Here is a 26629-nt window from a genome sequence, read left to right as displayed (position 1 = left end):
AGAAGTTAAGATTTCACCTGATACTTGTATGCAAATATATATGGCATTAATAATGAGTATTTTGCCTCCATTTTCAATCTTCAAAAGCATGATGGGATTGCACCGCCTTTTAGGAATGTTTTCTTTCTTAATTGCAGAGCAGGTGTATGTTGTAATTTCAAACTCTTGTTTCTTTCTAAGTGAACAAAGAGAAGGGAACAAAAGAATGGCGGAAGAAACATCTCTTCGGAAGTGTGGAATAAATCCAGCTGGTTGCATCAGAGAATTAGATGACATAGTATAACCCACTCCAGAATTATCTGTATCCATGGCCATTTTACCTGGTAATTAAGGGTAACAACGCAGAAGAGAGACATGAGCACGTTTCCGTTACATACTGTTTTTATTAGATTGGAAACCCGCCCACTGGGACTGTATTATTGAATCTTGGCAAAACACCCAGAACACTCTCTGTGCTTTGTAATATAAAGAAGGAGCAAGACATTGGAAGCTACAGTAAAAACTGGAACTGCCAGGAAAGTCCATTGTAGATCACCTTTATGCCTAAAACGTGGTGGACGAAACAAAGCAATGTACTTAAATTTGTTAGCAATAGGTTACCTCCAAAGTAATATGGCTAGACTACCAACTGCACAATAGGAGCAGGACACACTTCCCCTCCTTTCCCATGAAATACCCCACACATATACCAAATGCAGTCATTATATTGCCTTCTCCTTCTCATAAAATATACAGTAATATCTCAAATCTCCAATCCAGACAGCTTAGTTTTACTAATAGTATCAACAGCAATGTTTATAATGAGCATGTATATTATTACCCATTTGTCCATGGATTTGATATCCACAGTTTCACTTACTCACACTCCAAAAACTATTCCCTTTCCAGTAGTGTTTGTGGACCTTTCTCCTGTACAATTCTTTGGTATGCTTCTGGCCCACGTATAGTCAAAATAAAGGATTTGTTGTTATCCACAGTTTCATGTATCTACAGGAGTGTTTTGGAACATACTCCCTGTGGGAATGGAGGTCGTACTGTATTCTAAAATTATTCTTAACATTTATGGTAAAAATGTTAAATTGTCCATTGAACAATTCTGTGCATTTTCAAATTAGGACACAAAAACAGAACAAGACATTTAAACTATTTTAGTAAGTGTCTACCACCAATAAAAAATTAAAAATTCTAGCAAACCATAAAGCTCTCTTTTACTGGGCTATGCAGGAGAAACATGAGGCAGCTATTCTGATAAAAATTATTGAACTATATTTTAATTACAACTAACAAAAAATAAATCACAAAATTATGAAAATATCATTCCAATGGCATAAGTTCTTCCTTGCAATGTTTAGTCAGTGTGTTATATTCTAAAACAGTGACCTTCAAACCTGTTGACAAGCTCTCACTTAAAATCTTTAGAAGCAACAAGACCAAAATTGCCCTTTTCAAAACTATATTAAAAGCATTCCTTTCTCAATGTCCAATAGTTGTAAAATTGGAATGACGAGGGATAACCAAGAAACTATTTCCGCCACCTTCTCATATGTTCACCTGGCAAAAGTAACCAATTGGGTAGGGAGCACTGATTTAAAACTACTGAGATAGAAACCGAAGAAAACGTTTAAGAAAAAATGGCCATGATTGGAAGGAGGCTTACATTTGAAAAGATACAGAATATACCACCACCATCCAAACATTCTGATGACTTTTCTAATGGTACAGCTCTGGAGGACCCACAATAATAAAGGATGGGTTTTTCAAATGCATGGGGGCTGCTGCTGAAAAAGAAAAGCTGAATGCCTGTATACACAGAAGAACAAGGATCCAAGAACAATCCAAACCTCACCAAATTGCTTGAATAAGCAGCAGCACATCATTAATGCAGAGGGAAAATACAGCTGAGGTTCAGGTTTGGAATGGCTCAGATCCAGGATATTTGAAAGACCAAATGCATACATCCCAGATTGCCTGGGCTCTAAGATATTAAGGAGAGGCTTTTCTCTCAGTCCAACCTTCCTCATCGGCCTATCTGTTGGAAATACAGCAGAAGGGCTTTTTGCTGACTGCACCTCACCTCTCAGACTCTTTATGTTAGGGAGCTACAATGCCCCCTATCCTAACATTAGCAGACAAGACTTTACTTTTGTTTCAGCAGGCTTTTGGGAACTAACCTTTTTAACAAATAGCTTTAAATAAATTGCTGAACTATTTATCAATGTATATTTTTAACGTATGCATTAACTTTTTAAAACATTATTGATAGTTTAATTGCATGTTAACGATAACATTCTGCATGCAAATTATGTTATATCAAATGTATGCATTAACTTTTTAAAACATTATTGATAGTTTAATTGCATGTTAACGATAACATTCTGCATGCAAATTATGTTATATCAAATGTAATCCCAAAAAGAATGGGAAGGTTTAAGTAGAATTCATCATCATCATGTAGAACATGGGCATAAATGTATGAGGCCAACAAAGTGCTCTAAAAGAAAAGAAGTGGAAATACATATAAATCTAGAAAAGTTTTTCTAAAAAGTGTACCAATGTAACAGACTGCCTATAGTATTAGTCTCCCTCTCCATGAATTGTCACTTTGTTGTGGTGAGGGGGTTTGTGTGTTCCAATGAACCTGTGGGCGTAATCGTTGGAGTCATGTACTCCCAGGAGGGGATGCAGGGGAGGATTCAGACCAAGAACAATCTGAAGACCTCAACGGTGGAGAAGGCAGACAACATGGTACATGTTGCAATGGCTGCGAAAACGAAAGAAGGCTGCAACAGATGAAAAGCCATTGTCACAGAGTTAACCATGCCACTGGATATGCATCTCATTCTGTGAAGACTGTATTGATCAGGTGTGCACTGATCTCCACACATCCTGCAAATCTCTTGCAAAGACAAACGGACAAATGTCAGCATAATGAAAGAAGCAAAGACCACCAGCATTGAAGCAATGATCCTCTGCCATCAACGTCACTGGACTGGCCACGTTGTCTGAATGCTTGAGCACTGCCTCCCAAAGCAGTTACTATACTACCAACTCAAGAATGAAAAACAGAACGTTGGTGGACAGGAAAAGAGATTTTAAAATGGACTTAAAAGCCAACCTTAGAAACTCGTGGCATAGACACCAAGAACTGGGAAGCTCTGCCCCTTGAGCACTCTAACTGGAGGTCAGCTGTGACCAACAGTGCTGTGAAACTTGCATAAGCACAAATAAGGGGCAAAAGGGAGAAACATGTCAAGAAGAAGGCACATCAAGCCAATCCTGATCAGGACCGCCTTCCCCTGGAAACTGATTAACTCACTGTAGAAGAACATGTGGATCAAGAATAAATCTCTATAGTCATCTATGGACTCATTGCCAAGACACTAGACTTAGAAGACAGTCATACTCGGACAAGAGTGATAGCCGATGATGAGTATTAGTCTGCATATACTATGTCCAGGTTCAAATACTCCATCAGCTATGAAGCTCAAAATGCAGCCTTAAGCTTTAGCTAACTGTGCCTCACAATTTGAACTCTTTGAATGAATAGAAAAGAAAAAGCAATCAGTAGTACTTAATGAGCCCTACTACAGTGTCCACATAATATCCTCTGGGGTTTAGTTCCAGGATAATGAGTGGCTACAAAAATCCATGGATGATCAAGTGCCATTATATACAATTTCATACTAAAATGATGAGCATCTCAAACAAGACAGCCTAAGACGCTGTAAAATTACAGAATCCTACAGTAGGGCGTGCTTTTTTGCATTTTTCCCCTCAAATGTTTGTGAGTTGTGGTTGGTTGAATCCGGTGGACCGAGAATACCGAGGACCGACTACTTATTCAGTGTTATGAGACCAGCTCCCAGTTCACAGAAATAGGTTAAATTAACAAAATTATGTTTCTGTATTCTGAACAGACATTGGAGGAATGTGTGTGGCTTCTAAAATTTTCAGATGCAAAATCAAAGTTGAGTCTAACATAAATACATGAGTCATCAATGCTACACCAGACTCTAGAAGGTAGCTAAATGAAGCCCTGAAAATGGATATGGTCAAATCCCATATTCTGAGCACTGTAAAACTATCATGACCCTTAGCATGACCCTAAAATGGAAACAAAAGACAGCCAAGTTCAGAGAAGTGTATATGAATATATAGAAAAGATACATTCATTTCAGAAGATGCAATAAGATAGAACCAAAAGCAAGGCACAACAGTAAAAGGCACCTTATGCGCCAGACTACAGCTACCTCAGTGCTTCACCTTTTTGGAAACAGTAGATTGAAATACATTTTATTTCCTGGACAAAGTCAGCAGCATGAACTTCTGCATTATAAGTAGCCTATGTATTTGGACTTTATACTTCTTCTGTTCTATAAAACATGATGAAAGGATATTTGCTCTTTCACTGATGCATAGGCACACTCGGTGCTTCCACAACTCCAGAAATACATAAATGAAAAAATATAAAAGGGAGGGGGGATCCCAAAGGGTAAGTATAAGTCCTTCAGGAAGCTTTGGAAGCCAATCAACAGGACATATGAAATGAAAGTAAACTGAATTTATTGGTAAATTGTAGGATCCTTGAAAGCAAAATTGTCATTTTTGAAAGGTAAAACATCATGTTTCACTGCCATCTACTGACGCTTTCTTGGCATTTGCACCCATCCTCTGCCTAAGATGTACTATTAATGTTATCTGTAATGTGGCCACATGGAAAGCTCACTTGAGGTGTCCTACCAAGATTTCAATAACTTCCATCCCACTATCCACCTGAACCTGGAACAGCCAACACAATAAATTCACTTTCTGGACACTACTGTGAAACTGCAGAAGAGATTTCTAAGCACCTCACTCTATTGAAAACCCACTGATTGCTACATTTACTAACATGCTTCCAGTTTCCACCCAGAACACATCTGCTTAGACACAAGACAGAAAACTCAAAACTCTTGAATTTTTAATAAGAATATCTCAAACTACAATACCCATCCAACAAAGTGAAGCAGCAAACCAACAAGGCAAGACTGATACCCAATAACCATCTACTACACAACAAACCAAATACACAAAATGACAGAACCCCCTTAGTGATCACCAACAGTCCCTAGCTGAGACCATTCAAACACATCATCAGAAACCACCGCACCAAAGCTGGGCCAATGCAGGAGATAATCACTTAGGAGCATCAGGTGGAAGTTGATCATCAAGTCACACTGGCGGATGTGGAGATTCCTAGACGGAACATTTTTTAAATGACTACAAATAATCAAATTCACAAAAGTTAAACGTGCAAATGTGGAGGGTTGACTGTATCATTGTCCCTCTTTCACATGTGATTATCAACTACTTCATTGAAACAGATGCAGGCATATCTGCTTCCTACATATTTGACAGTATTAGGAACAAAAGGCCTTCCTCCACTCTAGAGAGAGCAATTCTTGCATAGCTATTCCTCACCTCCTTGCTCCCATTTTGTTCAATCTTGAGGGTCTAGCTTTTCAAAAAAGCAAAGTAGATCCTGCATCAAAACACTGTCGCCAATATATTAAACTGCAACTTTTAGAAAAATGCTGAGCCCTCGAGGAAGCAGCAACAACATGGACACATAGGAAGCAGTTTCATTAATAGTTTGCTTTAAAATATGGCCTCTCTTAAGAACTGCATACCAAGAAACACATTTCTCCCCTTAGAGAAATATACTGCCTCACTCACTACACTTATTTGCCTTTTTTTAAAAGTATGCATTTGACAAAACTGTGCAAGCAATGCAATTTTCTGAAGACAGTACTAGCAACAGAAGACCAAAAAGTTATAGAAATTTTATTTACATGAGTCACCAACTAATTAGTCTCAAACTAGGAGTTGTTGCATTTTGACATTTACACATAGGCCATTTTTGAACAATTTTGCTTGTTACAAGGTAAGTAGTAAGGCACAAGATATTAAAATACAACAGCTTTTCCCAGAACTGTTCTGTGTTTCATTATGTTTCAACTATTTCATCTCATAGGACTATTTCATTTCCAGAAACATTTCCCCGCAAGCTAAATACATTCTCTTTCTTTCTTTCCCTCCCCTCTTTTATTTTTCTCTCTCTTGTAATGTTGGAAAATTGCAAGTATCTTTTTTTTAAAAAGACAGCCATATGTGCCTAGAGATTCAGCTTTGCTTATCAGTTTTTGGTTCATTTGTGAACCAAAACAAACGGTGAAGGTTTCAAATGTAAAATGCAGAATTGCACAATTAATCCCCAAAAACTAAAATCTTTTTTAATACTGTCAGTATTTTTATTCTCCCAGCGATGGACAGCTCATTACCTTCACTATCCTACTCCATTCATTCAACTCCACTCATTAGAATAAACATCTGCTGCAAACATTATTAATGAGATACATATCCAGGGATTGAAGAAGCCACTAACCACCTGGGCTAATTTTCGTTGCAAAAGCCAATTGTAGCTACAAGTACAAACCCGCCTCGTCACATTGTGATAATTACCTTATTCATACTTTCGGTTTCTGATAACCTACTCCTTCTAAATTGGGCACATTTGTAAACCATAGTTCCCTAAGCTACCCTCACATACAATACTATATCCCGTATCAGGGCCGCAAGAATAATTTCTTTAATAGAAAAAAAAACATTTTGCCTTTAGATTTCTTTCTCATGAATATATTAGCATAAAAATGTTTCAGGAACAGCAGCGGCTTAATAAAAACTGATTTCAGTATACTCATTATATGATTCATTTCACGGAACATTTAAAGGCAAGGTTTTAAAAGCTAAATAGGATAGACATTGGAAATGTATCTCGGGTTCTCTTTTCCTCAAACTGCAGTCAGAAGCAAAAAGCTACACAACAAATGGTTTTAAACACAGGCATAATGAAAGGGCGTCTCTGTGCATTTTTTAGAGCTGAAATGTGGGATGTCAGATATCTGGGGGACTCTAGCCCGCTAAAAACTCCACTAACAGGAGGGGGAAAAATGGCTAAATTTATGTATGCGGCAGGAGGGAGGTGTATGTATGTGGCAGTGTTCTGATTGGCTGCCTCTTTCACAGACCACTGCGACCAGCACGGGTGATGCAACTGGACCGAACTTGGCACACATAACCCCCATGACCCACTTTACATCCTGGTGCGGTTTGGGGGTGGTGGACCATGGATTATGGGATTTGTAGTACTTTAAAATGCTTGGACGCCCACAGACCACTGTAGTATAATTTGCATATGATTTCTGATTGGCCAGCCTCAACATTCTAACATTCTTAAGTGGCTGAGAGGGGAAAGGAAAGGGCCTGAGGCTGTCAAGAATGGTGGGAGTTGAAGACCAAAACACCTTGAAGGGTAGAAATCATAATCATCATGTAAGCAAGACACAAGGGACATAATTTTTTTCTCCAGAAGTTTTTAATATTTGGCCGTTTTACATAAAAATTGACTATGTCCCTCCTCACACTGATTGGAAGAATCATGTGGTAGTCACAATATATATTGTGATGCACCTCTGCCTCTAACAAGTTTATCTTGATTTTTTCTCAAAAGGACATACATACTCAAGTATAAGCTGACCTGAATATAAGCTGAGGCATCTAATTTTACCACAAAAACTGGGGAAACGTATTGACTCAAGTATAAGCCAAGGTTGGGAAATGCAGCCGCTACTGGTAAATTTCAAAATAAAAATCAAGACCAAACTTGGCACACATAACCCCCATGACCCCTTTTATGTCCTGGTGAGGTTGGGAGGAGGACTGACAATGGATGATGGGATTTATAGTGCTTTTACACCCTTCGGTTCCCACAGACTACTGCGGCCGCCAACAAAGACTGATAAAGACCAAACTTGGCACACAGAGCTTGCATAACGTACTCTACATCATACTGCGGTTTGGAGGAGGGTGGACCATGGATGATGGGACTTGAAGTACCTCCACTCACTTCCCGAGACTACTGCGATCCTAATCCAATGACTGAAAAAGACCAAACTTGGCACACGGGGCCCCCATGACCCACTCTACATCCTGGTGTAGTTTCGAGGAGGGTGGACCACGGATTATGGGACTTGCAGTACCTTCACTCACTTTCTGAGACCACTGCGACCCTCATCGTATTAGTGATGAAGACCAAACTTGGCACACAGAGCCTCAAGACCAACTCTACATCCTGGAGCTGTTTGGAGGAGGTTGGACCATGGATGATGGGATTTGCATTACCTTCACTAACTTCCTGAGAGCACTGCAAGCCACATAAATAACTTTTTTTTTGTCGTGTCAGGAGCGACTTGAGAAACTGAAGGCGCTTCTGGTGTGAGAGAATTGGCCGTCTGCAAGGACGTTGCCCAGGGGACGCCAGGATGATTTGATGTTTTTTTATCATCCTTGGGGGAGGCTTCTCTCATGTCCCCTGATGAGGAGCTGGAACTGATAGAGGGAGCTCATCCACCTCTTCCCGGATTCGAACCTGCGACCTGTCAGTCTTCAGTCCTGCTGGCACAGGGGTTTAACCCACTGCGCCACTGGGGGCTCATCCACATAAATAACTGATAAAGACCAACCACACCACACAATGCCTTTCTCAAATAACCCGGGCACCGCCGGGCCGCCAAGCAAGTTAAAAATAATTGTTCAGGATATTGATGGAAATCAATTCCCCTTTATCTATATACCTATGATTTTGTGGTTGAACCAACCAACAAGAACAAGCAAGGTTCTGAACAACTGGGTTACTGGCCTCAGCCTCTGGCTAGAACAGAGAGCACATGCTTATGCATTTAAAAGTGTGCATTTCATTTAGAGAGAGGGTTGTATTCAATCTCAAAAAAGTTCTCAGAGATCACATTTCAGTGGAATATAAGAGTAGGATCATAAATGCCAATATATTTCACATTGACATTCTCACTGATGATTATGATGATGATGATGATGATGATAATAATAATAATAATAATAATAACCCATCTCCCTGAAGGGACTTGGGGTGGCTTACAAGGCACTCCAGAGTACACATATAACATAAAATTATAACAACAACCCCCATCAACACATGTAGTATAAAATCAAAATAATACCCATTTTAAACAACAGTAGATAAAACTTGATAGGGTGGTGAGGAGTAGAGACATCACACTGGCAACAAAGATCCGCATAGTTAAAGCAATGGTATTCCCCATAGTCACCTACGGATGTGAGAGCTGGACCATAGGGGAGGGAAGGCTGAGCAAAGGAAGATAGATGGTTTTGAACTGTGGTGTAGGAGGAAAGTGCTGAGAGTGCCTTGGACAGCGAGAAGATCCAACCAGTCCATACTTCAAGAAATAAAGCCTGACTGCTCATTGGAGGGAAGAATAGTAAAGGCCAAGATGAAGTACTTTGGCCACATCATGAGAAGAAAGGAAAGCTTAGAGAAGACAATGATGCTGGGGAAAATGGAAGGAAAAAGGAAGAGTGGCCGACCAAGGGCAAGATGGATGGATGGTATCCTTGAAGTGACTGGATTGACCTTGAAGGAGCTGAGGGTGGTGATGAACAGGAAGCTCTGGGGTGGACTGGTCCATGAAGTCACGAAGAATCAGAAATGACTGAACAAACGAACAACAACAAGATAAAACTAACTGCCGTCAATTCACAAAGTGCCAAGTGTCAGCTTCATATGAGACCATTCAGCTTACTCAAGGTCAAAGGCCTGTCTGAACACCCATGTTTTCAGGTTGGAATGGAAGGATTGAAGGGTGGGGGGTAATCTAATCTCTTTTGGAAGAGTATTACAGAGGCAGGAGGCCACCACAGAGAAGGCTCTCTCTCTCATCCCCACCAACCACACTTGAGACGGTGGTGGGACCAAGAGAAGAGCCTACCCTGTCAATCTCAGAGCCCATGCCGATTTGTAGAAAGAGATGAGGCCATTAAGATAGGTTGGACCTGAAGTGTATAGGGCTTTATAGGTAATAACCTGCACCTTGAATTGAGCCTGGAATCTTGTAAGAAGCCAGTAATTAGCCTTTAGGGAGCCATTCCAACTTTTCACAATTCGGAGAAATCTACGGAAAAAGTGAGAAACCACCAAATAATGTTAACAAAGAAACAGGAGTGCAGCCATCTGCACTGGACCCCAGGAAAGCTGGATTCAATACCAGGAATGGAGGTTCCTCACCCTCAACTAATTAATGACCATAAAATAAAAAGAACTAGAAAGAAGCATTCATTAAATATTTTCAGCTTGATCGACTAGGGAAAATATACTAATATGATTATACTTTTATTAGGACCAATCTCAAATTTATAAAAGAAAGTCAATGAACTCATATGAGCCTTATTCAGAATCAATTTTATGCTAATTGTGTGTGTGTGTGTCAGGAGCGACTTGAGAAACTGCAGGTCGCTTCTGGTGTGAGATAATTAGCTGTCTGCAAGGACGTTGCCCAGAGGACATGAAATAAAAATAGCAAAATGAGGACAATTGTAGAAAAGTGTAAATTCAGAATTGAAATGGACTCATGCCTTGCATAACTCATAAAACAGTATGGAAGGAACAAAACCACAACATCCGTGTTATCATCCTTAGTCCTTTCTCCCTGCAAATGGCATTGCTTCTCTCTATATTTAAGTAAATACAACTAACATTTTGCAAAACTAGGTATAATTTTAATTGTAAACAAAATACTGTCTCCCATCGAAAATACTGATGATGTGCATGAAGGGAATTCAACAGGTTCCACACTATGTTCCTAGCCTTTATTATAATGCTGTTATAAAATGTGCAAACATCATCATAATTTAAATTGGTCATAAAGAATATGAACTTTGATGTTTTAGAGCTCAGTCATCCTCATTCTAAGGGAAATGTTGTCCCTGGAACTTTGGGGCGGATGAAAGGAATATGAAAACGGATCATGCAAAGTAAAGACAATTATGTCAGCAACACTAAAACTGGAGGAGAAGAGCCAAAGGAAGATACCACATTTTTTTTCAGGCATGCCTTATATTTATTTTTAAAAAATTTTAATTTACCATATTTATATACCGCCTTTCTCAGCCCGAGGGCGACTCAGAGTGGTTTACAAACAGCACAATTCGATGCCCACAATGAAAAACAATAAAAACATTTAGCATAATTAACATTAAATAAAATAATATTTAATGTTATTTATATCAGTATGTGACAGTGAGTGTGACATTCTAGAGATCAAAATTACATAAAAGCACACTGTTTGGTGAATTATGATGCAGTTATTAAATACACATTCTGGATCTTTAAACACTTACATAATTGGATGTTCTGAGATCCTTATATTATGGAGCAGATAACAGCCAAAGGAAATCTACAGAGGGTTTAAGATGCAACTTCATGTATTAGGTCATCTTGGGTTTCTGCTTTTTCATCTTCCTCTGAAGAATAAGGCATACAAAGGAAACGTCTACTACTCTTAAGAAAGCACTTTCATTTTTCAGGATGTTCTATTCCTAGCTGAACAAAGAAGGCCTCGAAGCCAAGAACGCAACAGGCCAGAAATAGTTATTTTTCCCTCAACTATAAATGGTCCTCATGTTAGCAGCGAATATTCCTGGTACATAAAATTTACATAGACACTAAAAAATTGGAAATTTGTGGGACTACCATTATGGCAAACATTTTCTCAGCTTTTTTTTATCTCAGCTTTTCACCTTAAAATCCTCTGCGCCAAATCACCCAGTCTAATGTGGAGCTAAGTCTAGAAAGCAGTGGTGCAAAATGATCATTGTCTTTAACATTCTACGACTCTCAAAAATTCTGCCATCTAATTAAATGTGTTTATTTAATCAAGAACAAATTCTGACAAAGTTAATACACAAAGGAAGTTTACTGAATCTGTATGATTCAGATCTGTTTACTGGAATCTGTATGATTCAGATCTATTTACTGGAATCTGTATGATACTAGATCTGTTTAAACTACATTACATATTGGAGGAAATAAGTACCTTATGCACTGGTCACTGACAATTGCATTAGCTAATATCATACTGAGATGTTATCAGAATTGCCTCATTTCCAAATGAATATGGGTGCACATATTCCCAGTCATAATTTCAGATAATCCCAAAATGTAGCAAAAATGCCCATATATGTATGTATGAAGTAGAACAAGTGTGCACCTGCCCTGCCATTTATCCTGCACATTGTTCTCCTTTCTCAATTACACTGTGTTTTAGGGCCAGTTTCACAGATCTGTTCACTTATAAGAGCCATTCTAAATCTGTAGCTAAAGGTTCTCATTCTTCCTTCAAATTTCAATTGTAGAACTGGAAAAAAGTCCCTGCCTGTGCTCTAGAAAAATCCAGAACTTGATTTTTGCTATATATGCCTTTATAAAGAAAGCAAGTAATAAAGGCTACAGGTTCTGTAGCCTTCTAGCATGTATGAAGAACTTTGCAAGGTGGGAGGAGTTATAGTTCATATCTGGGATCACAACTAATATCAGAAGCAGCTTCTAAGTGTTTCTAAACAAAGGATAAAGTCAGAGGTGGTTTCCTTCTAAATCCTAGCATCAAGGAAAGGACTAGTCTTTTGCACATCTTTGTACAGCTTAGAATGTTGCTTTTTAAAGCTATAGTTGCTTGCTGCTATAGATCAAAAAGCAGTTGTATTACTCAATACTAGCAAGTTGTCACAGTATAATCGTGTGTTCAATCTTCCTTCCCCATCTCTCTCTATCCCAAAAGTTGTTCTAAATGTCATTCCTGAACCAGCTTCAGGTGTGCAGAAAAGCATGCCCACCTCCTCTCAACTCTCAGACCGCTCATGCCAGCCAGTTAATCCGGGTTAATTCCTTACATTGCTATTTGGATTAGTCACCCTGGCATGGAAACCTTCATTAACACACATACACACTTGCATTTGCAGCAGTCATTTTCATTCAGACACAATAAAAGGCAAGAACAGTCTTGCCTTTTAATTTCTCAAATTTCAACTCATTTGAGTCTCTACTTCAGCTCACGTCTTCAGGGTATCGCTTCAATCTCTCACTCTCCCCCCCCCCTCCTTTTTTTCTTCTTGCTGACTGCATAACATCACATAAAAACCTCTTTCCCTTTGCTCAAATTGAGTCAGAACAGCCCAGTAACAACTAATAGGCAGAAATCCTGTTATGCTACACTGAAAAGTAGCAAATTATAGTCATGAGTGTTACAAGGGAAAAGCAATGCCATTCCAACTCACTGCCGCAAAAAATAATAATCAAAGTAGTAGCTCTCAACCTCAGAGTCAATGCCATGGTGAGCAAGTGAACAACCTTCACAGCTAACCTTGTTTAGTAACACTGTAAACTAAAGCGGTAAAAACTATAACACCGGGGGTAATTATATACTCAGGAGGCAATGCATATATGTATGTGAAAAAGCTGATGTGTCAGACAAATTCATGTTTGTTGTATGGGGCTTCCTTAATGTGACTACAATTTATGGAAAAAATCAGACTTACCGAGTTCCATCTGCTTTCCAGCTTACTTTGAATGGCTTCTGCTCTAAAAATTTAATATTTTGCTCATCCATAGAAACAGGTTGTGCTCCAGGGAAGCCAGTTCTAAAGAGAGGGGGGAAAGTCCCTTTATTCATATTTGGTCATCAACCGGAAAGGCCATCAACAATTTCCAATCAAACTTTTCTAAGCCTATTCTTCACATTTTAAACTCCTGCAGTAGAAGCTTTAGATAGGGAAGGTCTTCCAAAAGAATGTGGAAATGCTTATGAAATATTTCCATGTTGTGTCAATCATTTCTTTTGCAACTCGTTGCAATTTTTTATAAATTATGGAATTTCTAAATTACAAACAGCCCACTATGTAGTATACTTCTACATGACCAAGTATCTAGAACTACAAAGGTCTCATGAATTTGTTATCAAGGTTTGCTTTCTAGGGAACGTCTAATAGCTATCAAACACTAATATAGAGACATGGGTTGAAAATTGTCCCCGTTTTCTTTGCAATAAGTGAATTCTCTTTTAAGAGATTATTACTTTTAACAGATAAAATATATTATGTCAGGCTTTTTGCTGCTTCTGTGCTATTGCTCTTGGCACTCATATCAAACTACTGATAGGTGAGAGTAATTGCCAGATATCTTCAATGCATCTACCCTATTCCAGAACTTTTACTTGTGGAGCCCCGTTGGTATGAGGGAGGTGATTGTCCCTTTCCCTTCAGCCCTCCAAGAGCCCCAAAAACCTGTTCTGCCAGCACTGCAGTGCCCCCATAATGCTAGGTTTAGGCAGAGAGCAACACCATCCCAAGGTCTCTATTCAGGCTTCTTAACAAACATGAAAAAATATCGAACTAAAAGAACTGAGGCACTACAAGTGCTAAAAGATATCATTATACTACCAACAAGTTGTGATTATATGTGGCATGACTCACTATAGGCACTGCAGTCTTTTTGAAGAGCAATATGCGCCATTACAGAAAATTACATGTTATGAAATTCAAATAAAGAAACAGAAGTATTTTAAAAATTCAATAAACCCTAGATCCACAAACAATTGCTCAGCAATTTGTCAGAACAATGTTGTTTGTCATTGGTTATGAACTGATAAAGTTTTTAAAAATGTGAATTCACACAATTGAGTAATCTGTGCTGGAGCAAAGCACTGTTAGGGACCTTCTAAAATCATCAGACTTCGCTCACCATCCCAAGGTTATACAAGTCCTAGTTGCTGCCCAGTTCCTAGGCCAAAGCTGCAGCCCTGAGTGGCATGAAGATATGTGGGGAAGATGGGCAGAATTGTGTAAATTCACAGATGACCACTCAAAGAAATACAGTTACAGGTAAGCAACTCATTTTTCTTCTTTGTGGTCTCTGTGAATCACACAATTGAGGGACTAGAAAGTGAAAGTTATTGGAGGCAGAGGTCTTACTTACTTACTTAGGCAATACCTCATAGTCCGAGGATGATAGTCCTCCAAGTGTAGTATCCTGGCGGTGGGTCCGTAGGTGACTGTGGAGCCCTATTCTTGATCTGCATCTTCTTCCACAGTGAGGGCATCGGTTTCCAGGTGGAAGGCGGTCCCGGTTGGGGTTGGCTTGACGCACCTTCCTCTTGGCATGTTTCTCTCTTTCGCCCTCCATTCGTGCCTCTTTAAATTCTGCACCACTGCTGGTCACAGCCGACCTCCAACTAGAGCACTCAAGGGCCAGGGCTTCCCAGTTCTCAGTGTCTATGCCAGAGTTTATAAGGTTGGCTTTGAGCCTGTATTTAAAACTCTTTTCCTGTCCACCAACAACATTCCGTTTTCCATTCTTGATTTTGGAATAGAGCAACTGCTTTGGGAGACGGTGGTCGGGCATCTGGCCAATGTGACCAGTCCAGCGGAGTTGATGACGGAGGACCATCGCTTCAATGCTGGCGGTCTTTGCTTCTTCCAGCACGCTGACATTTGTCCGCTTGTCTTCCCAAGAGATTTACAGGATTTTTCGAAGGCAGCACTGATGGAATCATTCCAGGAGTTCCGTGTGACGTCTGTAGACTGTCCACGTCTCACAGGCATATAGCAGGATTGAGAGGACAATAGCAGAGGTCATAATACACAGAATAAATCAAAAAGATTTATTCACCCTGAACAATGTACTATAACAAAAAACTTCTGTAAAGAGTCCAATGAAAAAGTGTGAAATGTATCCTACAACACATGTGTAACAATCAATGTTTGATGTCAATGTATCATCAATAAAGTATGAATATACTTGCATAGTTGTACAAAATAAAGCTTTGAAAAATGTAAACTGACTCTTTCCGGTCATTCGGGTATGTGATCACACATAAAAGTGCTCAATGAGCATTGGATAGTCTTTGTGGAGACACTGGTAGTCCCAATCTGTCCTTAGCATAAGCAAGGAAAAGTCTATGCAAATTCAAAGACCCATGGGTCCTGTCTAAGTAAAACGATAAGGCACATTTCCCATCAAGCAAGTGAAGCTTTTCCCCCAATGGAGAGGTCAGGTTTGGAAACAAAGTAGGTAGAACAATATCTTGATTCAAGCAAAAGTAGGATACTACTTTTGGCAAAAAGGTACTATCAGGCTTGAGAATGAACCCTATTGGGTCGAACACACAGGTGTGGATGGTCCCAGCACAGAAGTAGTATGGACAGTGTCAACACCATTCAAAACAGCTTTGCATTTATGAAAGTATCGACAAATCTCAGATCCAAGATAGAACAGAGGCTTCCTTCCTTCTTTGGCAAAGCATAGAAATGGAGAAAATGGCCCGTCAGAAGTCCTTTTTGTGAATGGGATTTTATTGCCCCTTCCCAGAGAAGTATCTTGATTTTCTCTAACACCAGAAGAGATGGCGGGGTTCGAAGGATTGTCTCCGTTGGGGGTATAGAATCGCACTTGATGGTATAGCCGAATTTGAGGATGTTGAGTATCCAGTGATTGCGGGTGACAGTAGACCAAGAAGGAAGGAAGTTGGAGAGATGATCTCTAAAGACAGGGGACAGATGGCAACAGGGAGAGGTTGACTAACACAGCAGGGGTAGTCAGCTCTTGGGGACAATGTGAGTCAGGTCTTTCAGTGTTGTGGGTCGGCTGACCTGGAAAGCTATCGGTACTGCTGGTTAGGGGCTGACTGTTTCCTTTGATTGGAAGGGTACTGCCTTAAGAAAGAGCAACCCTTCGACCTCTGAGACAGAGGTGATGAGCGGCTCCAGAACTGCTGGGAACCCTGCCATCAAAATAGGTGGCACAGAAAAGGGAATGGACCAGAAAATCTTCATTACTTTGCAGAAAATAAGGTGAAAAAGGCCACTATGTGTCGGAAGCAGCAGCCCACTAGGCATCTTTAAATAGTAGGTCATTGACAAGCTGCACTGATTGTTTTATCTCGAGCCCCAACACCGTGACCATCCTCCGTAGGACCTCTTCCGTAAACAGTCTCAGATCATCGGTAGAAGGTGGAGACCCTCAGTTCCGGCAAGCGATCAAGAAAGTAGTAGCCCAAAGATGCATAAAAGCCAACCTCTGACCACAGAGACTAATAGGATTCACCAGCAAAATCTCCATCCATAGAACAGACCAATCTCACCAGATAATTGTACCCACTGGAGTCAGGGAGGGGGCATTGGAAGTCATGAATGTCGAGCACCCTTTTCACAGTGCCGAGGAACTACCAGGACTCCTGGTCCACTTGTTGGTAGTGTGGTGGCACCAGAGGAGCATCTGCCTGAGCAGGCCAGTCTCTGGCTGGTCTGTTGAGACAGGGACCCAATCCTTACCGACTCAGTTGCATAGTCAGCCAGAGGCATAGGTGGTGGACCCTCAGTGACTTCCACGTGTGGTTCAGTCTTCTCACCTTCAGAATGTGGGTTGGCAATGTCAGGCCTTCCTTCCACAGGCAATGCCGAAGGAGATGTTTCAGGCATTGTCCTCTGGGCCCCTGGTAGCTCAGTGGTTAAGACTAGCGGCTCACTATGAGACGAGAACAAAAGGGCCTGATCATGCAGAGAAGAGCAAAGTCTGACCTCCCAATTTTTCCTTGCCTGAGGTGTAAAATCCTGGCAATGAATGCAAGATTGGAGCAAATAGCCTTCGCCCAAACAGAGGAGGAACTTAGAATGTCCATCTGTGTTGGGGAGGTTTGCCCACACACTACTCACACCACTTGAAGTGCGTTGTGGAGGCCATATTCAACTAGGCTGCAAACACAGTACTCACGGAGCAAGATGAACCAAAAGCAGGAGCCTCTACAATGCAAGGCTGGAACAAAGTGCTCCCATGGAGGTAACACAGCATTCAGAGTTCGCTGTAGAAGGAAGAAAAAGTCTGAAGAACAAACAAGTTCAACGAGTGAATGCTCCTGAAACTGGCTGCAGTGTGGACAAAAGGAACTGAGGGGTTTCAGCAGCAATCAAGCCTTTAAAAGCCTTGGGGGGGGGGGGTCGGGTTACCGCCAAAACTTTTCTGCCTACTGAAGGTTCTGAACTGTTCTCTGCGCCTGCGTAGATTACCCAGTTGTGTGATTCACAGAGACCACAAAGAAGAACTTCAAGATAGTCAGAAATGATTGCAATCTTAAATTCACTCACTAACTACAACTCACTTTTGAGTAAAAAGCTTAAGTGCATTAAATCTCTGTGGTTTTCTCTAATTTCTTTCAACAGACTACTGCTTTATACAATTTCAGTATTCAGTATTTCAACCTACACAAGCTCAAAGGAAATTTTACTTATTGTAACAAACATAACTGTATTGTTCACATCATAATCCATTTTACTTAATCACTTCAGAAGGGAGGATATTATTATTTGACCTCTTATCTAAAGATATAAGCTATTAAAAGATTTTATTTCAGTAGCTTTTAAAGAAACACTAGTGAAAGTAATGCAACACACAAATCCTATTTCTAAATTATAAAAATTTAAATTAAAAAAAATGTTCTCATACCCTTTCCAGTTACAAAACTGCTGGCATTTCTGTTGTATATCTCCCAGTTTTGGTTGAGCTGTTATTTGGGTTACACCTTTAACAGTTACTCCTTCCAAGAACACTGCACCCTAAAAATAAACACAGAGAACACAACAGTGTTAGAATACAAAAACCAGCCATCTGAAAACAAGATATCAATGTTAAGCAAGCTTCCTTTTGAACTGAGTGTAAGATGTAAGAAATTTAATTAAATTGCAAATTGTTGTCCAATACCACAGTTACACTGATACATTTTCCTCAAGAATGTTTAATGTTAAAATGCCCAGATTAGAGATGTCCTCAGAACAGCTATGGAATTCACAATAGCTAAATTGTATGATTGCATATTTGTATTCTTTTTGCCTTGTTGTAACTGCTGGGTTTGGCCTCATGTTAGCCGCCCCAAGTCCACTTGGGGAGATGGTGGTGGGGTATCAATAAAGATGTTGTTGTTGTTATTATGATTATGATTAACCGTAAGTGGATGTGACTATCATCAAATACAGATTTTCCAAAATTGAAAACATTTCTGATCCCAACCATTTTGGATGAAGGATACCCACTCTGTACGACTTCCATAATTAAAATAGCATGCTCTTAAACACCAATCACTAGACCAGGCTATTTGGCTTCATGGCTTCCTTTTGGGTTTTCCAGAGGCGACTAGCTAGCCTAGTCAGCAAAGAACAGGATATTGGACTAGAACAGCCTTTAGTCTCAGAGAGAGAAAAAGACACAGAAAGTGAAAGGAGCTCTGTAGCCTGAGGGCTATGGTTGAATGAACCAAAATCAACCAGTTGAAGAGTGCAGAGAAATTCTGGAAGTTAAAGTTGATCATATGTGAAGAATCCTTTACTTACCCCTGTTTCAAAGGGATTTAAAAGGTAAAGGTTTCCCCTTGACTAATCATGTCCAACTCTGGGGTGTAGTGCTCATCTCCATTTCGAAGCCAAAAGGACGGTGTTGTCCGTAGATGCATCAAAGATCATGTGACTGCATGGAGTGCTGTTACCTTCCCACCAAACTGGAACCTATTGATCTACTCAATTTGCAAGTTTTCAAACTGCTAGGTTGGCAGAAGCTGGGCCTAACAGTGGGAGCTCACCGTGCTCCCTGGGTTCAAACCGCTAACCTTTTGATCAGCAAGTTCAGCAGCTCAGAGGTTTAACCAGTTGCACCACTGGGAGCTCCACTCAAAGGGAATACTCAGAAGTAAATCAAAAGCCACCTCAACTAGAAATATAATTCTAGTTGAGATGGCTTTTGACTTACTTCTGTGTAAATCAAAACATGTAAGTTCTAAAAAAAATCCAAATTCTAGTTAAAACACTATGGAAAAACGTAAGTTGCTGAACAGTTTTCAATATGTCCACCAGTCAAGTATGGTGTTAGAGTAACGCATCTTTACTATAATTAAGGAAGGTGTGATAGCGGACATATTGCTGTTCTCCAGGAATGTGCAGAAGTAGTATACAAGCCTGAACTATGCAGCAAAACTCCTGCCCATGACCTTCTTGCAGGGAAGAGTGTCGCAGCTGTGGCATCTTTAATCAGGAAAGCTAATCCAAAAGAATCAGAGTGAAATGCTCAACTGGCTGCACTTCGGAAATTCTATCTGCATTTTCAAGTTATATAAACTAAGCAACATTCATAACAAAACATGCAGCTGGCAAAAATAAAAAATGAGTTTCATTTGACATTAAATTGAAATTAAAGAACTTTGTGGTCGCTACAGCTCTCAGTGGTTCAGTTTAATTTCAATTTTGCAATTTTATATATTCGGATTACGTGTATCTGGGTACTCTTTTTTTGTAATTGTGTTCTGTTAGCCTTTTTTGGATAGGTTGTTTTTGTAATGACACTGGATTGGCTTTCATATCTGTATTAATCCCTTGATCCCCTACATTGCTTTTTATTATTAGATTGTATGCTTTTGGCAGGGCTTCTAGTCTGTTTTATTGTTTTATTTTTGTATAATTCCATTTCCAATAATGATGCCATAAAAGAAAATACATGCAAGAAGGAAGAAAGGGAGTAGTAATAGCAGCAGTGGTTCTAATACCTTACAAATTGGTCAGATTGAGACACTGAGACACTCAGTTCCAAGGAGGTGACTTCTCACCATTTAGAGCAAAGGCATTTAATGACTGAACGCAGTCAAATGGTAAAAGCAAAGAAGAGAAATTGCCATCATAGAGAAGACTCTAAAATGAGCTCTATATCATGCTTCCTACACCTGACATGTGTCTAGCCAAAATCTATGCTGTTTTATTGTCACCAACTATCAGAAACCAGAAGATGCTGAACAAGCATTCACAAGGGATGTGATCATTTTGACTGCATGAGAAATCTTATAACATAATAAGGGCTTCAAATGGACTATCAGGAAAGTCTTCATGAGTTATTAGGAATCAATCTAGATCAATTCATCTCTAGCACCATCCGATATAGCCATTCTACATCCCACCAGGTATTGCTGGTCTGTAACTCTAGTTATTCCCAGCCTGCCAAGTCTGTCTCGCTATTCATCATTTAAATACATTACACTTTACCCTTGGTTTGCTTCTGATACGATAAATAAAAAAATATTAAGGTCTTACATCTACAGACATCGGGAAGCAGAGGAAAGAATGACAACTTTCCATTTATGAATCCAGTCCTGATTACTGGATTTCTTTCAGAAAAGCTACTACTGTATGGTATAGAAGTGCTTTGCAGGAATCTGCATAAGTCCCATTAATTCCCCTAAATAATTCTTAGCATATTCAGAAAATGAAAAGTACATGGAAGACCTCTAAAACAGATATTTTTCCTTCACAAACCATTCAAGAAGTACATTATGTTTCAACTGACCTTTCTGAGAATTTAAATATATATATACTGTTTCTACTTCCCAAGCTATCTTATAAAAAAGAATGCAAGCATGGGAAAAGGCCTTATCAATCAAAGCTACCCATATTTGGCATACCCATAAGCTATACAGGCAGTCCCCGAGTTAGATAGGTTCTGTAGATTTGTTATTAAGTTGAATGTGTATGTAAGTCATAACAAGTACATTTTTACATGTAACTCTAGCCAAAAATATATACTGCTTAGCTTTGGATAGAATATGGAAGGGCTAACACCCTGTGCTGTTTGTTCTTTTTCAGAAGATTTGACCTCACTTTCTGTCTCTGTGATAATTGGATTTTGAGGGGGGGGGGAAGGCTTGTTGTAGAAAGAAGGATTGGCAAGAGTGTTTCAGCGGCGACACCTTTTCCCCATGATTATTCTTCCAGGAGTGAATTTCTGTTCCTAGGGGTAGATTTCTCTCACTTCCTGTTGTCTCGCCCTCGTTCTTAACTAGGAGTTATTTGTAAGTCAGATGTCTGTAACACAGGGACTCCCTGTACTTTCTTTTTGAATCTATACATTTGAAAACTCAGCTACACTGTACACAGTTCAACCTTGTAAATTAATTTTAAAATTCACAAGTTTATATGAGACTAACTGATGTCTCAGCTGTCACTTTGAAAATTCTGAATCGCACATGTGTGTCTTGTTTGGTTTTGATCAACACTCTCAGCTGCACTTCTTGAAATAAGATTTCAACTATTTTGTCCTTCGAAGAGTAAAACACCTGCCAGTAAAGCCACTGCAGTTCTGCTATCTTGTATTAAGAAAACCGAAGCCAGATCAAGCACAACAACGCACTGAACCGGAACCACCCACTCCGGTTCACAGGAGAACACTCTAGCAGCCAGAAGCACTGAAAAAACGCTATGTAGCTGTCACCCAGATGCAGAAACGATATGCAAAATACTACATTCTGAAACGTCTTCAATAAGTGCCAGCAAAGAACAAATTGTGGAGTCCAAAACTTGCCAGGAATGTTAATTCTTTGAAACAATTTTCGTCTTGAAGCTAACAGCAACTTTTGTTTTCAGTGTTTTAAATAACCAACACACACTAAAATCTGCCATACATAAAATTATCTATAAACACATTTTCTGTGTGTAGAGTCCAGTCAAACCGACTGCGTCTTTCCCTATTAAGTAATGAGCAAAGCTGAAGTCTGCTGCTGTAAGCATGAAGCAGAATTCCTCTCCTCTGTACTTTTTTTTAAAAGAGAGGGCATATTCAAAGCTCTAAAACTGAATTATATGAATATGCATATTAACCAAATTCAGTTCCCTCAAATTTCTTCATCCTCGATTCTGCTTTAATTATTAATACGCTTATTCGCACAATTTAGCTTTATGTCTTTTCACATGACTAGGTGATAAAATGAAGAAGAGTCATAGCGCTGCTTCTTATTAGACGATGCATCTGAATTAACAGATCAAAGTATGGCCTCATTTGAATAAAGAAACTTGCAGCCTAATTTGCTGATGACAGCTACTTCACACTTCTCCAAAGTAGGGAGTAGTAATAAGTAGTAGAATTACTGTCCCTATCCAGAGACAATGAGTGCACGAAGAACTGGTTTCTGAATAGGGGCAATAGGGGAAAACGAAGGGAAATCCACACACCCTCACAAGTTACATCTGGCATTCCAAAGCTCCTTCCTTATAGGATGAACTGCTGATATTTTCCCCTCTAAGAAGCCATTCAGAACTAGCTGACTAGAAAAGGAAATCAAGGGATGTAAAAGCTCCCCAGAACCCAAGACTACTGAAGAGAGTCATATCATGGCTCACTAAAAAAAGAGGATAATGTTTGTTAAGGCAGTAGGAAAAAGGAAGACTTTATTTCAGATGGATAAACTCAATCAAGCAAGACAAGTCCTAAGTCTGCAAGACTGGAGCAGGGAAGCTGATGATAGTGTGACTCTCTTATTTATAGGGTTGCCACATAAGTCAATTTGAGTTAACAACAACAAAATGCCAATAATACTATCTGCATCAACTGGTTCTGCAACTGCCCTTTTCCCAGTGGGGACTGGACTGATCCTTGTACAATTAGGATGTTAACAATGAAATATACAACTGGATTATTTTTACAAGGAGAGAAGGGAGTTGGGAGTTTCTGTTATTTCCATTTCAGCTGTGTCTTCTGGTTTGTGACATGAGGCTCAGGGATTGGGTAAGCGTAACAAGAAGAAAGTAAAGGCAAGAACATTGTATTTTGAAAGAGAATGCAAGGGCAAAGTGTTAATGAAATGGAAATGAATCATTGTTTTCAATTCACTCTCTTTTATTTCATTAAGTCAACTAAACCTATGACTTAGATCGTGAGTCCTTGAAAAACACAGATATACAATGCCTGCAAACAGCCCTGAGCCTACTGAAGACGACAGGATATAAAAATAACAAAGTCAAATCCTTGCTAGCCAATGCAATTATTCTCACACCTTTCTTGCCATCAGTGGAAAATTGTATCTTCTACTCAAGTGTTACTACAAGAAATGAAAAATAGGATGTATTGTGGGTATAAAAATAACCTGGAAACAATAGCACTGCATATGTTTTGAAATGAAATTTCTTAGTGATTACCTTCTTATATTTCCTAGCCATACACCTCAACCCAGAGTTACTAAAGTTAAATAATAAAAAACCAAGAAAAGCATGGTTCATATTTCTTATTGGCAAAGTAGTTCTTCAGAAACAAAGGAATAGACTATTATTGCCTCATCACAAGCTACTTCCAGTGGGACAATAAATTCTATGAGCAGAAAGATGGAGTAGCCATGGGGAGCCCTCTCAGCCCAGTCATAGCAAATTTCTACATGCAACACTTTGAAAAACAAGCCCTGGAAACAGCAACAAAAAAGCCCACTATATGGTTCAGATTTGTGGAGGACACCTTCACCATTTGGAGCCATGGAGAAGAAGAACGAAATAAGTTCCTAGACCACCTCAACAGCATCCACCCAAACATACAATTCATCATGGAAAAAGAAAATGAAGGAAAACTGCAATTTCTAGATGCTCTAGTCATCCGTAAACCCAAACAACAATTGGGCTGCACGGTTTACAGAAAACCTACATACACGGATAGATACCTACAAAAAAACTCCAACCAACACCTAGGTCAAAAAAGAAGCAAAATTAAAGCCCTGGCAGACCATGCAAAAAGAATCCGCGAATCCCACCTCCTCCAAGGTGAACTGAACCACCTAAACTGGGCTCTACAGCAGTGGTTCTCAGCCTGTGGGTCTCCAGATGTTTTGGCCCTCAACTCCCAGAAATCTTAACAGCTAGTAAACTGGCTGGGATTTCTGGAAGTTGTAGGCTAAAACACCTGGGGACCTACAGGTTGAGAACCACTGCTCTACAGGTCAATGGATACTCCTCCACAGACATCAGAAGAGCTGCAAGACCTAGAACAAGCCATGAGAGTAAAGACAAAGATCCACCCAGAGGAAAAGTGTTCTTGCCATACATCAAGGGAACTACTGACCGCATCGAGAAGCTGATCAGGAAACACAACCTATAAACTATCTACAGAACCACTATGAAAATTCAACAAATGCTCCGTTCAGCAAAGGACGAGAGGGATCCTCTCACCACTGCAGGAGTCTACCATTTGCCATGCAGCTGTGGACAAGACTACATAGGGACCACCAAACGCAGCGCCCAAACACGTATCAAGTAACATGAAAGGCACTGCAGACTCATTCAACCAGAGAAGTCAGCCATAGCAGAGCACTTGATGAACCAACCTGGACACAGCATTTTATTTGAGAACACAGAAATGCTGAACCACTCTAACAACTACCACATCAGACTACACAGAGAAGCGATTGAAATTCATAAGCATGTGGACATTTTCAACAGAAAGGAGAAAACCATGAAAATGAACAAAATTTGGCTAGCAGTATTTAAAAAAAAATTAAAACAGGTCAGTAAAAAAAGAACAACACTATGAAAATGGGGGGAACTCCAGACAGGAAACAATCAGGGCCAGCTAACACCTCCCAACAAAGGATTCCCCCAGGCAGGAAGCAGCCAGGCTTTGTAGTTGCAAAGCTATTCAATGCTAATCAAGGTGGCCAAATACAACATTCACACTTGCCTCAAGCAGACAAGAGTCTTTCTTCCATCCTGGACATTCTACAGATATATAAATCTAATTTTCCTAGTTTCCAACAGACCTTACAACCCCTGAGGATGCCTGCCATAGATGTGGGCGAAATGTTAAGAGAGAATGCTTCTAGAACATGGCCATTTGTTCCAGCAGGCACAGTTAAACAAACAATCCTTTATGTCAAAAATTAAATAATCCAGAATAAAAATTCATTTTAAAATTCAAATTTCCGCTTACCAAAAATGCTATGTGAAGTATATATACCAGTTTAAGAAATATTCAGTGCAACAGTTTTGTAGCTAGCTACAAGACATTCATGTTCCATACCTGTATCCATTAATTAAAAGCAAGAACAATCCCAGAAGAACAATCAAGATGTTAATTATGACTCTAGGGCAGGGTTACCATGTCTCGAGCCTTCTCTGTCGAAAGGTGATGGTGCCTAACAAAACTGCAACTCCAGGCTCCCATAGCATTGAGCCAGGGTGGTGACAAACTGCATTATTTGTTCAATGCAGATGCATCCTCTGTTAGAATTTGGTTTAAGGAAAAGCTAAGCACTCTTTGGAACAACTTTACCAGCTTCAAATGTTCTTTTCTTCTTTTCCCCGAAAATGACGTTGATGACCCTGCTTCAGATTCCGGGGTTCCGGGTTTGCAGTTATCCTCCTCGTCCTCTTCTTCGTCTTCATCAAAGCACCACTCTGGTAACGGGGGAGGCGCGGGCACATCTTCCACATCCCCATAACGACGGAACAGTTCCTTCAAATAATCACCTTTATAGATACCAGGTGGCCTAGCTTGGGCAAAGGTGGCCACAGCTGCTTCAATGCTGCAACAAAATGCAAATTCCATTAATAAATATGGAATAGGAATTCAAGAAATAATCTAAAAGGGTAGGAAGAGAGCACTAGTGGGTAAAGAAGATAAGAACTCTAAACTTCAAGGAAAAGCAAAGAATTATCTTAGCTAAGCCTAACCTAAAATGCTGCACCAGGATTTTCAAGGTTTGCCCACATGTTTTATAAACAATATGCTACCAGTTTCCAAAATCAAAAGCAATCTAAGAACATGTGGTTTATATGTTATAACCATTGATTTTTGTAATCAGTCACACACAAAAAACCTGACATTGAAAAACAGTTATTATCATGATGTCTGGCAACCTTAGTGATCAATCCT

General features: G+C 39.7%; 1 protein-coding gene across 1 annotated transcript in view; it reads right to left on the bottom strand.

Moving 5' to 3' along the window:
* Nucleotides 1-26629, bottom strand: part of RNGTT (RNA guanylyltransferase and 5'-phosphatase) — a 172133-nt gene that overhangs the window by 120782 nt on the left and 24722 nt on the right. The window contains exons 6-8 of the mRNA XM_060753013.2: nt 26027-26279; nt 18419-18528; nt 13462-13563 (exon numbers count right to left, since the gene is read on the bottom strand). Coding sequence (XP_060608996.2) covers nt 13462-13563; nt 18419-18528; nt 26027-26279 — 465 coding nt within the window. The remainder of the gene's footprint in view (nt 1-13461; nt 13564-18418; nt 18529-26026; nt 26280-26629) is intronic.

The sequence above is a fragment of the Anolis sagrei genome, chromosome 1 (assembly GCF_037176765.1).
Source record: "Anolis sagrei isolate rAnoSag1 chromosome 1, rAnoSag1.mat, whole genome shotgun sequence".
NCBI classification, from domain to species: domain Eukaryota; kingdom Metazoa; phylum Chordata; class Lepidosauria; order Squamata; family Dactyloidae; genus Anolis; species Anolis sagrei.
Note: the sequence above shows the minus strand (reverse complement) of the source record. Positions and strands in the feature narration are given on the sequence as shown.